General features: G+C 43.6%; 1 protein-coding gene across 2 annotated transcripts in view; it reads right to left on the bottom strand.

Moving 5' to 3' along the window:
• Positions 1 to 14,322, bottom strand: part of EXT2 (exostosin glycosyltransferase 2) — a 110,843-nt gene extending 96,521 nt beyond the window's left edge. Inside the window, exons 1-3 of one of the 2 annotated variants that reach the window (XM_025209864.1) lie at positions 13,852 to 14,322; positions 4,298 to 4,861; positions 4,029 to 4,118 (exon numbers count right to left, since the gene is read on the bottom strand). In XM_025209864.1, coding sequence (XP_025065649.1) covers positions 4,029 to 4,118; positions 4,298 to 4,861; positions 13,852 to 13,868 — 671 coding nt within the window. In that variant the 5' untranslated portion in view covers positions 13,869 to 14,322. Of the gene's footprint in view, positions 1 to 4,028; positions 4,119 to 4,297; positions 4,862 to 13,541; positions 13,822 to 13,851 lie in introns of those variants that run through there. The other variant, XM_006028431.3, reaches the window with a different exon arrangement.
• Positions 14,323 to 14,349: the final 27 nt, after the last annotated feature.

The following is a 14,349-nucleotide window of genomic DNA, read 5'->3' on the forward strand; positions in this document are numbered from 1 at the left end:
ACTGTTTATCAGCCTACGGACCAATCCTGTGCCCCTCATCTGGCCTCTGAGGCCAAATGACTTTGACACCCCTGCCTTAGGATACATTTTTCCAATTTCACTTTCTCTCATTCTCTGGGAAAGAAGATAAATATTATTGAAAGGATCCTAAGGAGCAGTAGACATTTTTTTCATGACTTAAAATGAATATGGCTAGCAGCCATATTGCCCCTAGCTGGGATATTTTCAGAGTTCACTAGTTAAGCAGATATTTGTTTGGTCAGTAGGTGGGTTAGAGACATCCAAGAATGACTTGAAATTCATTAGGTGGCACTGTCATTCTGAATCATCACTCAGCCAAATCCTTATCACAATGTTTGGAGAGGTGGTGTCATATAGCTGGTATAAACAGGTGGCCTGATTTACTGTTAAAAGACTAACCATTCTTTTATTCACTAGAGCAAGATGCCCTGGTCAAATGCCAATAAGTTCTATTTGCTTTGATTCCCTTTGCAACTTCTACAAGATGCTTCACATCCTATCCTAATTATGTAGTGTGGAACTGCTCTACATTGTGAAATTACAATATTTTGCTCTAGAAATGCCTGCACTGGTAATACAGGAAGGTGATACAAGAGCATCTACTGTGCTGTGTTAATTATGGCCTAAGCAGGGCTATGGATTCTTATCCCAATACCAGGATTAGATTGTGACCCCTTTTGTCCCTATCACTTTATTACTTATTTGTCTCTTTCAGCACTGCCTCCCCTCCCTAATCTTTTGTATTCAAATCACTCTCTCTGATATCCTTCGCTATGCATATCCTTGCAGAGCCTCTGATGAAGTGAGTTCTTGCTCACAAAGCTTATACATCGCTGATGCAGTTAGTTTATAAGGTGCATCTCTATCCTGCCTGCTACCTATATTTCATTTGTGAAGTTCGCTGAAAGTTCTGAGTTCAAAATATAAGATACTGATACAGAACTGGGAATTCAAAATAGCTTCCACTTCTGCAGCACCTTGAACTCGGAACACTAACCATTTACAGGACCAGAGGTTACTTGGGCATAGGATGACAACTTAAGAGGTGTTGAGTGACAACATAGGTTCCAAAGCCAACTCTATTATTTTAGATTCCTTTCCACTGCCTCACCTTCAGCAATGCATCTGCACTCACAAAGAATGCTGCTGTGACCCAATCTCACCCTTCAAGCTCCAGGTTCCGTGTTTCATTGGCAGTATTTCACTTACAAGGCAGGGAATGAAAAACCTGGATTTGGCTTACATGTTGCTGCCCTTGCACTTTCACACCCATCATTTTTTCCCCTTAATTAGGAAACTGCAACCAGATTGTTTTAATTGGATCCGGTGAACAACCTGACAGCACCTCATCAGCCTTGAGAAAGCAGGTGTGCATCACACCGAGTTTTACCTAAATAAACCCACAGGGAAGAAACACCCATTAAATAACTCTGCTCCAATTTTCAATGTGTAGTGCAATAAGAAAAAAAATGGGGCCAAGGTATTAACCCTTAAAGTACCAAGGACAAGCAGTCTTTTGATTGCACTGACCACAGACAAACAAAATTGTTCCTACAGTTTTTTCCTCATCCCCTCACTTCTTCCCAGCCATTGCTTTGTCTTCCTCCCTCCCCTCCCCAGGAAGTGCCTTGATTTGTCCCCATCTCCTTCTGCTCCAAGGTGTTTTGCCCAACCTCTGTGCTCACTGTCCTTTGAAACCACTCTCCTAAGTACCAGTGCCCAGTTCAACTGACAGTTCAAGAACTTGCAACAGAAATTCAGGCTTCTGGTTTATGTAAAATTTGGTATATGCCCAAGAGACAAATGGAAAACTTTGCAGACAGAACCAACGTATCCAACGCATCAAAATACTGAACAGCAAGACCACTAACAAGTCTCACGTAAAGGCCTTATGGAGTTCTACTAATGCACTTCAGACCTGAATTTCTACTCTCAGCTCTACTCAGGTCTGCCCCAAGCCACCTAACTCTAACTACCAGTCCCTAGTGTATAAATGGATAAAGCATAATTTGTCAACGTCAGACCTGGAGTTGGTAAGGAAGCTGTATAGTCAGTCCCTTTGTGTATAACTAGTCCTGTGATATTTTCGTTACACATATGTAATGGAAAGTCTGACCATATTAAGTCATTACCCATTACATAGGACCTTACAGATGTCTATTGCCACCAGGTCCTTTCACTCTTTCTTGACCTTGTTTCCCATGAATTAATAAGCCCAAGGAGATTCAAAACTACCCGACTTCTCCCAATACTATGACATGCACTTAAAATAAATGCCTGCTGAAATAATACATTTCCTGAGTACCAAGCCAAGACACATAATAAGCCAGTTTTAAATGGATGTCTGACATTAAAATGTTTAATAAAAAAAGTTGTGCAGCACAAGGTAAATCTACTGCATTTAACAGATCTATTTCTTCCACAGGTACCTTTGCTAACACATGTAAGTACTAGAACATAGCACTGTTAAAGAGAACTGTGTGAAAGAAAAACCTTTCTTAAATGGGCAAAACGTGAAAGAACGTGTGTCAGATGATGGGTTTAACAGGTTATGACTAGAAAAGAATGAGATTAGACTGCCCTCTTCTGGCCAGACTTGTGCCACACATATTACATGTTCTGGTTCTTGCCTTTTTTGATTCTGACAACACTTTGTCACTACAGCAATTCCAAAAAAGAACACCATGGACTTGATCTCTGAACACTCTCAGAAAAAAAAATCCAGTCCAGTTAGCAAGAAAAAGACAATTCATTTTTAATTTCCCACCTTTAAAAGAAATAGAGATATTAAAACTCATATCTGTAATATCTTAGGCAAAACGTTGCTGATTGAACACGACAGAAAAGAATCCATCTTGCTCTCTAATGCCTGCATTCATTTTGCAGGACTTAAGACTGTCTCCATGTGTCAGTAAAGTAGAAAGAGTTGATTTCTTTGCTTAACAATAGTTTAAAATGTCTTTGTGTTCTGTGTCTTTCTACCTGAAACTTCTGTTCTTTATTAAAACTCTTTTTTTCTTACCTTTAGATCTTTTTTTTTCTTCTCAAAGTGTCTGTAAACTAATAGCCTGCAACTAATAATGTAACTCAGGGTTCAAAACTCTTCCTAAGTTCCTGGCAGGAATTTTCAAAATGCAGAAACTAGAGGAGAAGAGCCAAAATCAACAACCTCATGATCAGTGACAGATGATTACTGGGTCAGTGCAACTGCTGAAAATTTTACAAAATTCAAGCTCAAATATGAAATCACATAGGCAGAATAGCAGCATCATTTCTGAATACAAAGCAGGGGCATTCAAATTTTTCCCAGAAAAGACAGCCAGAAGCAGTTCTTCTGCTGCTGAAATTTACATTAAGTGGAGCTGTCTGTCATCATGTTCAATTAGCTGATGCATTCTCTAAAGGCTACATGCCTAAGCAGGCAATGCTCCATCTTGATCCGAGCAGTCTAGCAGCTAAGACGAAAATGGGGCATTGACTGCTGGAATAGAGATTTCACCCTCTACAAAGCGAAAAAGAGGATGACAATTAACTGTATTCTGTACTCACAAGGGATAGGACAAGAAGTAAAGTGTGTAAATTACAATAACAGATCTTTAAAGTTGACTATTAAGAACTTTCTACCTATGATGGTGCTTAACTACTAAAACAGATCATTTAGATCGGTTGTAAAATCTGTCACTGGATGTGTTTAAGTTATTTAGGATGGTTTAGACAGGGATGATCCTTGAGCAGGATTTTGGACTCAACGACCTCTTCAGGTCCCTTATGGATTTTATTTTCTGAATCTATGGGCTACACTATAGGCTACCAGAAACAAACATCTAGCCTAAGAATCTACCTCCTGTCACCAAAAGTAAGTCAAAGTTATACTCCACCTGGGCAAGATCCAGGGAACACTGTATCTGCCTGGGAACAAACAACAATTCTAATACCACTTCCTCTTGAAAGACATCTGAATCCCATCCAAACCAAGAGTGTGCGCACTCAAACAGCAAGATGCCTACCTATCTCTGGGAACATCCAATGCTGTGTTGTAATCCGGTGGGCCTCCAGGCAGCATGTTGAACAACAAGTGGTTTATGCCTCGATCCCATCTACAGAGTAGGAAAAAGAAACATCAGCACTTGAATTAACAAATTCTAGACCTATTCCCCCAAATTCTGATGTTAGATCTTATCATGGCCCACTGTATGGCTTCCCCACCGCCATCAATCACCTCCTCCTCCTTTGATGTGATTTTTGATGATTCACACTTCAAAGTTTCTACATATACCTGGATAACTGTGCCAAAGCCTGCGCTGTTTCCTTGATTCGGAGCGTGTTCTGGTTCAACACATCTATGGACGGCACAAAGAGGCAAGCCCTGTTGACATCATCCGTGTAGAACTCACTGTCAGAGATGGCTGTCAGCAGCTCATTGTACTCCCGAGAGATGGTGTTGCTGACTGGTGTCCCATACTCATCTACATACTTCTTCAGTGAGTATATATAAACCTTAATCTTGTTTTTGGGATTGAAGCCACAACGATAGACATCAAAGCAGGTGTGCATCCTGCAGCTGAGGTCCCCCCGCTCTGGAATGGGACTATCAGTCAGAAGCTTTACCACAGGCACATCGTGGACACTACGCTTCTCCACTGTCCAGTCACTGGATGACTCAATGGAGTGTGGCCAGAACTGGAACATGCCTGTGGCAATGAGGCCAAGCAGGACAATGGAAAACAGAGTGATGTAGTAGATGCGGTGCTTAGTCTTCATTCTTGGAATGAGGGCTGGACCCCGAGTGTTATATTTGGCTGACGCACACATAGTGGAACCAGCCGCTTCTTCCTTGTCTCTGTACAGAATGAGAAGATAAATGTGTAAAGTAAAAACAAGGACAGATTTAAGCACGAGAAGGGATAGGTAAGTATCACACAGACAGGAAAATATTCATATAACCCTTGGAGATGGTTCCTTTCCCTCAATGGATTGTACTGAAATTTCTCAGGCATGTAGGTGTTCCACTGGCATGTTAGGTGCTGGCTTCTGCTATGTACCAGAAATGTCACTTGAAAGTGAACTAATCACCTGCTGAAGAAAATCAAGTCAGCTTGCCCAGACAGTTTACACCCCAGGGTACTTAAAGAGCTGGCAGGCATCATAGCTCAGCCACTGGCACAGATCTTTGAGAACTTGTGGCGCTCAGGTAAAGTGCACAAAGATTGTAAGAAGGCAAATGTGGTGCCTATCTTCAAGGAAGGGAGGAAAGTAGATCCGGGGAACTACAGTTCTATCAGCCTGACTTCTATCCCAGGGAAGATCTCAGAAAAAATTATCAGAGACCATTCTTGACAAACTGGCTGATGGCAACATCCTGGGGATAGCCAGCACGGGTTTGTTGCAGATAGGTCTTGCCTGACCAATCTCATCTCCTTCTATGACCAGGTGACATATCACTTGGACAAGGGAGAACACATTGACATCATATATCTTAATTTTAAAAAAGTCTTTGATCTGGTATGCCATGATCTCCTCATGGAAAAATTGGCCAACTGCAGCCTTGGCTACATCACAGTCCGATGGCTGGGGAATTGGCTCCGAGGTCGGACCCAGAGAGTGGTAATAGACGGAAATAAATCATTGTGGTGCGCTGTGACCAGTTGGGGTCCCCCAAGGCTCTGTCCTTGGCATCTTCATTAATGATGTAGACATTGGTATTAGAAGCGGACTGGCCAAGTTCACCGATGACACCAAACTTTGGGATAAAGCGTCCACACCTGAGGATAGGCTAGTGATCCAGGCCGACCTAGACAGGCTCAGAAAATGGGCAGACAAAAACCTGATGGCGTTCAACACCAAAAAATGCAAGGTACTCCACCTTGGGGAAAAAACCCCACAGCAAGGTTATAGGCTTGGCAGTGCTACGCTTGCTAGCACCAGGGCCGAAAGGGACTTGGGGGTCATAGTTTCATAGTAGGTAGGGTCAGAAGGAACCTGAGCAGATCATCAAGCCCGACCCCCTGCCATGGAAGGAAAAAGTACTGGGGTCAAACGACCCCAGCAAGGTGTTCATCTAGTCTCCTCTTAAAGACCCCCAGGTAGGAGCCAGCACCACTTATCTTGTAAGTTGGTTCCAGATCCCAGCTGCTCAGACAGTGAAGTAGCGCCTCCTGATTAACCACAAGATGAATATGAGCCACCAATGAGATGTCACAGCTAGTAAAGTGAGCAAAATTCTGGCTTGCATCCATAGATGCTTCTCAAGCAAATCCAAGGATGCCATCCTCCCACTGTACTCAGCCTTGGTGAGGCCACAGCTGGAGTACTGCATCCAATTCTGGGTTCCACTTTTTAAAAAGGATGTGGAGAAGCTTGAGAGTCCAGAGGAGAGCCACGCACATGATCAGAGGGCAGGAAAACTGGCCTTATAACGAGAGGCTGAGAGCCATGGGGCTCTTCAGCCTGGAAAAGTGCAGGCTCAAGGGGGACCTGGTGGCTGCCTATAAGTATATAAGGGGTGTGCATCAGGATCTGGGGGAATGCCTGTTCACCAGGGCACCCCAAGGGATGACAAGGTCAAATGGTCACAAACTCCTCCAAGACCATTTCAGGCTGGACATAAGGAAGAACTTCTTTACTGTCTGAGCCCCCAAGGCCTGGAACAGGTGCCTCCAGCACCTACTCTGGACTCCTTTAAGAGACATTTTGGATGTTTATCTTGCTGGGATCCTCTGACCCCAACTGACTTCCTGCCCCTGGGGCAGGGGGCTGGACTTGATGATCTTTCAAGGTCCCTTCCAGTCCTAATGTCTATGAAATCTATGAAAATACCTAACAGCAGGGTGGATATGATTTAAATCACTGGTCAGGAAGCCTCGATTTAATCATGGTTTTGTACAAAAAGTGCATTCTTGTTGTTTGATATCCTTCATTTAATTTCTTGAAACTTTGCACTTTTAGAGAAAGGGAAAGGCTATGAATTGACTGTGTGTACACAGACTTGCAGAAACAACAGGGCTGACAGCTGGGTAATCAGGAATCAGGTCTGTTCCCTCTTATCTCCACATACTGCTGTCAACAAGGATGCTATCTCTGGAGACAACAAATTCTCCCTATGCCTGTAGAAGGGCATTTGTGCCTGAAAGCTTTCAAAGAACAAATTTTCCACCTATTTAGTTGGTCTAATAAAAGATATCATATCTACTCAAAGAACCGTGTCTGCCTATGATCTCTGGAGACACTAATTCACAGTTTGAGAACTGAAACTAAGCATTACAGAAGTGCTTAACTCTGACAGATTGTGCACCACCAGTTTAAAATGATGCACCAGCAAAAGTTTCAGTTTAACCTTAAGTACCACCAGCAAATTTTTGTCATACAATTATAATAAATCTGTTAACACGTACCACTAATACGTTGTCTGTGTACTACTGATAGTACCCGTACCAGATTGGCAACTGCTGTTCTAGACTGAGCACTGAGTCCCATTGGGTAGTGTGATTTTCTTTAATCTTTACTAAACTACAGAGTAGCCTCTGGGAACACCATAAGATTGCACCCCTAATATAGTCCCATGGCCTCTTGTGACCTATTAATAAAACTTCTAAAAAGGTTATATAAATATATTGTCTCAAATAGTATATAATTAGAAGTTATAATCCCTATTCCATGATGATCTCTTTGAGCTTTAACATATCTTAAATTAAAAATATCTTTATATAAGCTTATTTTTAAAAGCATCTTAACAAAAATAATAAAAATATGATTAAATTAAAAATTCTGATTTAAATTTTAAAGGTCTGATTTTCTTTCATTAAAAAAAATCATTGATTTTTATCCACCCTGCCTGACAGTGAAAAATTGGACATTCCAGAAGCTGAGTCCTTACCACCAGGAGCTGACAAACCATGGCAAGGTGGTGATGTCTGAACCACCTATGTACCAGAGTTGGACACTTGAAAGAACTAATGAAGAAGTGGGACTATCCCACTGGTTCAACCACCTGTGACTACGGCACAGGGCCTCAGACCATGCAACACTTGCTGCAATGCCTGCTGCTTGAAGGTATATATACAACGAAAGACCTCACAAAGTACAACAAATAAGCACAAGCGTGTTTAACAAAATGGTTAAATGTGACATGAGAAGAAGACCACCTGTTAGGACTTGGCATCAACATCCAGATAAAACAGTTTAACCAACCTCTTAGCAGCCTCAAAGTCAGATTAGCAAATGGACCTGAACAGACATTAGACATAGGAAAAATCCTTAAAGCCTCTACTCATTCCACTGCCCAGAGTGTTTCCATTGTGCATTTAGCAATGTTTTTCCTGAAAATAAAGGGGAAAGCAGCTAAATGCACATGAAGGGTACTCATCAAGGGAGAGTGGGCACTGAAATAGCAATATGGTTCAGCTACGATTAACAAGATGAATCATTATTCCCCAGTTATTAGCCAATAAGAAGCATCATATAGGACTTGCAATCACAGTGCAGTTATTCAGAATTATAGGGGTTTGAAAGAGGGGTTTCAAAACAAAATTATACAATGGTTACACATTGTCTGCCCTTCCAAAGCTTTTTGCCAACGACTGAAAGGGCATTCCAGCAATATTGTATAGATCTGGGATGAAAAACACTATATGTGATAACAATTTAAAATAATATGAATACAGTTAGGGAGCTACTATCATTCTTCAGCTCTGGCCTTAGAGGTTTTTGTCCTTAAAAGTTTATATTCACCAAATGAAGACAAGCGATGTTAGTTTCAGACTAAAGTTTTGAAAAGATATACAACAACAACGAAAAGGATGAGGACCACAGGGTTTCTTACTTAAATAACTGTGTTCGGGGATTGATTTTTATTTGTTTGACTTTTAACATAAATAGTTTCAACTCTAAATTTCCCACAGAAAGGAAACTATGACTCCAACCAGAAGATTTCTCGGCAGCAAATTTGTGCAACATGATACAGAGACTGCTGCAGAAATTTCATTGTCATCTGTCAACCAGAAACTAATTACACAACAACAACAAACTCTCCCCACATTTAATGGTATTTATTAATACTACACTATATTTCAGTTTGGTGCTTACCAGGTAACTGCATAATTCACTTAACTGCATGACACAATACCAGTCCGAATCTGTCACCTAATACTTGCATTGTAACACGCTCTAGCTATCTGCATACCAGTTAAGTGCATGAACTGGTTAAGCACAAAGCACCTTTAAGCCCTCAGGGTCTACTTGATAACTTACTATACTCCAGTTAGCTGTACTAGAAACAGAGAAGTGGAAGCAGCTATCAAAAGGTTGATATTAGAAAACTGAAAAATGAGGACAATGAGTCAGTTTGGGAGCTGTTCTCTTTCTCTCTCCATTTTCAAGGCTTCTAGTAGCAGCTACACAACTATTACAGTGATTCTCAAGCACAGCGTTGTGGCACTCAGGAGTGCCTTGAGAGCCCTTGAATGGTGCCGTGGGATGTCACACAGTGTTAGCACTGTTAGGCATGCAAACATGATTCACACGATAAACCCAGAGATTTAAAATAGAAATCCATAGTGTTAAAAACATTCAGATCTGTTGTGGTCTTTCTGGGCATTTATACACACACCTTTTTGTGCTGTGTCGCGTGCAGTTGTATAAGCGACAAAATGAGCATCAGTGCGGAGAATATGACAGCAGCGTGCTTTTGAACTAAAACACCTTTGATGCGTTTTAGTTCAAAAGCGTGCTGCCACTGCCATTTTCTCCCCACTGATGTGCATTTTGCCATTTACACAGCTGCATGCGCCACAGCACTGGGTGCTTTTAAAAGCACCTAGCACTGCGGTGGAGATGTGTACAAATGCCCTCTGAGTTCTCTGCAACAGAAGAATTGCTCCAGTATTTTTCTATAATAAAAAAATAAGTGAAAACTTAGAGCTGGCAGTTACTGAAGAATGCCTCAACCCTATCATGGGGTGCCTCCAGTCTAAAAAGTTTGAGAACCACTGTTCTATTAGAAATCTCAAAAATAAGTGAATTTAGCCAGTTTAAGGACTGCTAATACCATAACACTGGAAGTGCCATAATTCTTAAGTGGGTAATGTCATCAGGACTGTGGTTCTAGCAACCCAAAACTGACTAACTCCTCATTTTCAAGGCTTCTAACAGCCTTGAAAACTGACTATACAGATGTTTTAAAACGGGAGGAGATAGTTTTGTGGCTGATAACATCACAGCACTGTGCTTTAAATAATGTCCATTAAAAACACAGTACAGTCAGTGCTATATCCTTGATGAACAATGGTTCCATTAGATTTGTATTTACATTTGTTTTATTAAGAACTTACTCAAAGCAAGTGCATAGGCCAGAGGTCAGCAACATTTCTGGGCTGAGTGCCAAAAACCCCCCGCAACCCGGATTTGGAGATGTTGGCATGCCAGGGGTGAAAGTCAGGGAGCTGTAAGGGATCTAATCCTCGTCATGGCAGCACAGCCCTGGCCCCTTCCCTGCCGTGTTTTCCAAGGCGCACACACAACTGCTGCCACCAATGAGCTGGGCCAGGGCTCTGAACCTGGTGCACCTGTTTGCAGCCTCGCAGCTGCCTGCTGCCAGCAGCCCAGGTTCTAAGCAAGCCCAGACACTGTTCTGCCCCAGACCTCTACCCCTGCCATGCACCCAGAGGTCTGTGTACAGCCACCATCAACCATGGAGCGCTGGGCTCCAGACCCTGGTGCACCTGTTTGCAGCCTACCCACCACCTGCTGTGAGCATCCCCGGCTCTGTGGCACTGGTGCACGAGTGCCTCAGGGCGCACAGCGGGGAAGGGGTCAGTTTTGTGGCTGGAGACAGAAGCCAGTTTTGCAGCGGTGCATGATTGCGCTGCCCCAAGCCCATTTCCTGCCATGCACCTCAAGGCACTTGTGCAGCCACTGCCAGCCACAGAGCCAGGCCGGGGCTCCAGACCCAAGTGCACTAGTCGCAGTCTTCCAGTTGCCTGCCATGAAGCCCAGGCTGCTTGCAGCCTCCTCACCACCTGCTGAGTAGCCCATGCTCCACAGCCCTTGGCAGCTGCCCAGAGCCCGGACCAACTGTAGAATGCTGAGCAAAATGGCCTCACATGTTGGGAGTTGCTGACCCCTGGCATAGGCCTTTGTTCAGTTCCCTGGTTATGTATTTAAATAGTGTATAGTATACTGTATTATAATGAGAAGTTATCCGACAGTTCTTGATCAGAAAATAGTGGGATGGGATTATTTGTAACATTAAATGACTATATTTACATGACAGAGCAATACATGATTTTAAACATCACTTAAGTATTTAACTTTTTTTATCACTGCTTCTGGTCAAGCAAGATTCCTATTCAGATTCCAGTTCAATAGGTTTCCCAGCCTATGAGCTAGCACTAAGCAGACCAAGAGTGTATGCAGGGAAAAAAAAAGGAATTTTATGTTATTAGTATAAATATTACAACTCAAAACCTTCTATATTTCTTCCACCTTTTAGTTAAGTTATCCCCACTTCCAATACACTGCTAGAATCATTTCCTTTATCAGAGATTATAAATTTGTGACAAGCTTTTGAGTCACTGAACAACACTTCCCCTCCACCCCCCAAACTCAAGTCCACACAAGCAACTATGATTTCCATCCATGGAACTATTTATTCATCGTTATAAAATCCATAATTAACCTGTTAAATTCATTGCCACAAAGAAATGCACTAGAGTTTAATAGGATTTTAAAAAATTAGACATTCTCAGAATGATGACAATGAGCAATTGCAGTAGGAAAGGTAGAAAAAAAACTGAGATAATAACCTTTCTATGGGCAGCAAAGACACCAAAAATAAAATACTAGAAGTTTGGAAGAAGGCTTTCATTAATGGATGGTTATCTAATAACTGGCCATTATAAACGTTTGCTTGTACCTCAGAGGATAAGACTGCTAGTCTTATTCTTACACTCCTAAAATCTAGAAGTCTCAAGTTTCTAAACAAGTTTACAAACAAAATTTTAGACAATTACAATGGAGCCTACCACTTAGTAAATTCTTTGGAGCAAACTTCCCCCTCCCCACCCCACGCTGTACAGCACTTAGCAGGAGAGGCCTGCTCCAAGACTAGACCTCCTGGGCACAATGATGCTACAAATAAAAATCATAATGTAAATTATAAGAGATGTTAGACAAGCCTTGGGGCATAAAGTGCCTTTCTTCAGGTGACCTGTGGGAGCAGCTGTCAAAGGGCTGCTATGACACCTCAAAAGTGACAGGGATGACAGTGACACCTGGCTGAGGAAGGGCACTCATCTAATCTCTCCCCCAAATATACAGCTGATCCATTTAAAAATATCACCCAAAAAACCCTTTCTTCTTGCAAATTTCCTGGACCATCACAACTATAACACTGCTCCAATCCTACATATTCTGAGACACCCTGTATTAACATGACTGTAAGGCCAAATGTAGAAGGTGCCTCCCTCCCCCACACTACCCAAACCCACCCAGTGGTTTTGACCTATGTTTCACAGCACAAGCCTTAATGCATTTTTAAATCTGTATCATTAAAAGACCTAAAAGGCCCCCTCACCTGCCAGAAGGAAGAAGCAAAACTTTACTAAAAAAGGCAGCAAAGCTGATTCTCACACTGCCCTACTCAAGGAAGGAAGGGCACATTTCATTGACACTTCACTTTACTGCAGTGCATTACACTTATTCCCACATGGAATAAGCAGTTTGCTTAGCTGCATCCCCTAATGCCTGCATCCCCTAATGCCAGTCCCAATTCCTTTACTACTACTAAGAGACCCAAGGAAGAATGTCTTGCATTGGAAAGCTTGTCTAATTTTATCCCATGTACATAGTTGCCTGCTTCCACTAAAAAGATATCTCCCTAAGAAATACTCCAATAAAAGATATCGCCCTAAGAAATATTCATCTCGCATAATTTCTGGACCATCGTGGCTATATCACTTTTTCCTACTACTGACATCATGTTGCACAACTGCCTGTTGGCTAAGTGAAGAACCCACTTGGGTACGACAGCATCTTTCAGCCCCACTGTCCACTGCGAGACACAGGACCCCAAGGCAGTCGAGTACAGCCCCCAGCTCTCAGAGGCCAGCCCCTAACTCTGCCCCTGTCAACCACACACTAACTGCAACTGCCTACTGCCGTGACTCTTAACCGGGGAGCTGCGAGATCCTCCAAGCAACATGAGCACAGCGAGATGGGCAAATACCTACGCACAAGTCACAAGAGAAACCCAACAATTTGCAACATGAATCCATAGGGTCAAAACCATCCTGGCTGGCTATGGTCTCTCTGAGCAGTTTGCATTAGGAGAACCTCTCTGGCCACGTCCACACAAGCACGGACGTTTGTTTCCCCAGGGACAAGCAGCAATGGCACACCTTGTGCTGCTGCTACTTGTCTCGGGGGGAACTCCTGCGCCGCCACATACCATCTGGCGTGGGGCAGGTTTCCCCAGGTGGGGTAGGGAAGGCTGGGCCCAGCAACTATGCTGACCCCAGCAGCCTTACCTGGGGTCCTGGGGGAGCTGCAACTGCAGCGCTCCTGCAGCTGGGGGCCTGGCCAGCAGCCAGTGTGGCTCCAGCCAACCAGGCTCGTTTGGGGTGGCGTTCGCTGCTGCCACATGCACCGCTCCACTTTTCATTTGGCATGAGTTTGTTTGGGGTTTTTTTAACTCCAGGATCTCCCAGGGTCAAAAGACGCACCGCTCCGCCCCGCGCAAGGTAGTAGTGCAGGGATGCCTGCATGTGCGGTGCGTGACGCTGCAAACCCTCCTTGAGTGTGACAGCCTCTTTTGGACCCATCTGCGGCGCCACATACCGCGCAGCCGCGCTCATCTGGATGCTGCCTCTGTGACTAACAACAGGTGCTGCACATCTGTCCTGGCATGAACCATTTTCTCCCAGGAGAAAGTGCAATTGCTCTGTCACATGTCATCCTGTGGGGATACATCCTTTAAAAAGGATGAGAAGCGCTAACGGTTTATCTCGGGACATATGAACTGCTGTCCCAGGACAGCGTCACTGAGTCAATGGGAGGGAAGCAGCCAGACAAGTCATTCGGTTTCTCCTGGGAAACGCCGCTCTCCCCAGTGCCACCAGCCGGGTGTCCAGCCTCGTCGTCCCCGGGCTGCTCCACGACAAAAAGAGGATTAAATCAATCGTCTCCCGAGACTGTGGACTGCAAAACGCGTTGGGAGGGTGACGTGTGCCCGCACCAAGCCCGGGGCAGCTGTGCCCCGGGACAAATGCAACGTCTGCCCCTCGCCTCGGAGTCCCCACTGATCCACAAACCGAGGGCGAGGGCGGCTGAGACCCG

This window comes from Alligator sinensis, unplaced genomic scaffold (genome assembly GCF_000455745.1).
Source record: "Alligator sinensis unplaced genomic scaffold, ASM45574v1 scaffold441_1, whole genome shotgun sequence".
Lineage (NCBI taxonomy): Eukaryota > Metazoa > Chordata > Crocodylia > Alligatoridae > Alligator > Alligator sinensis.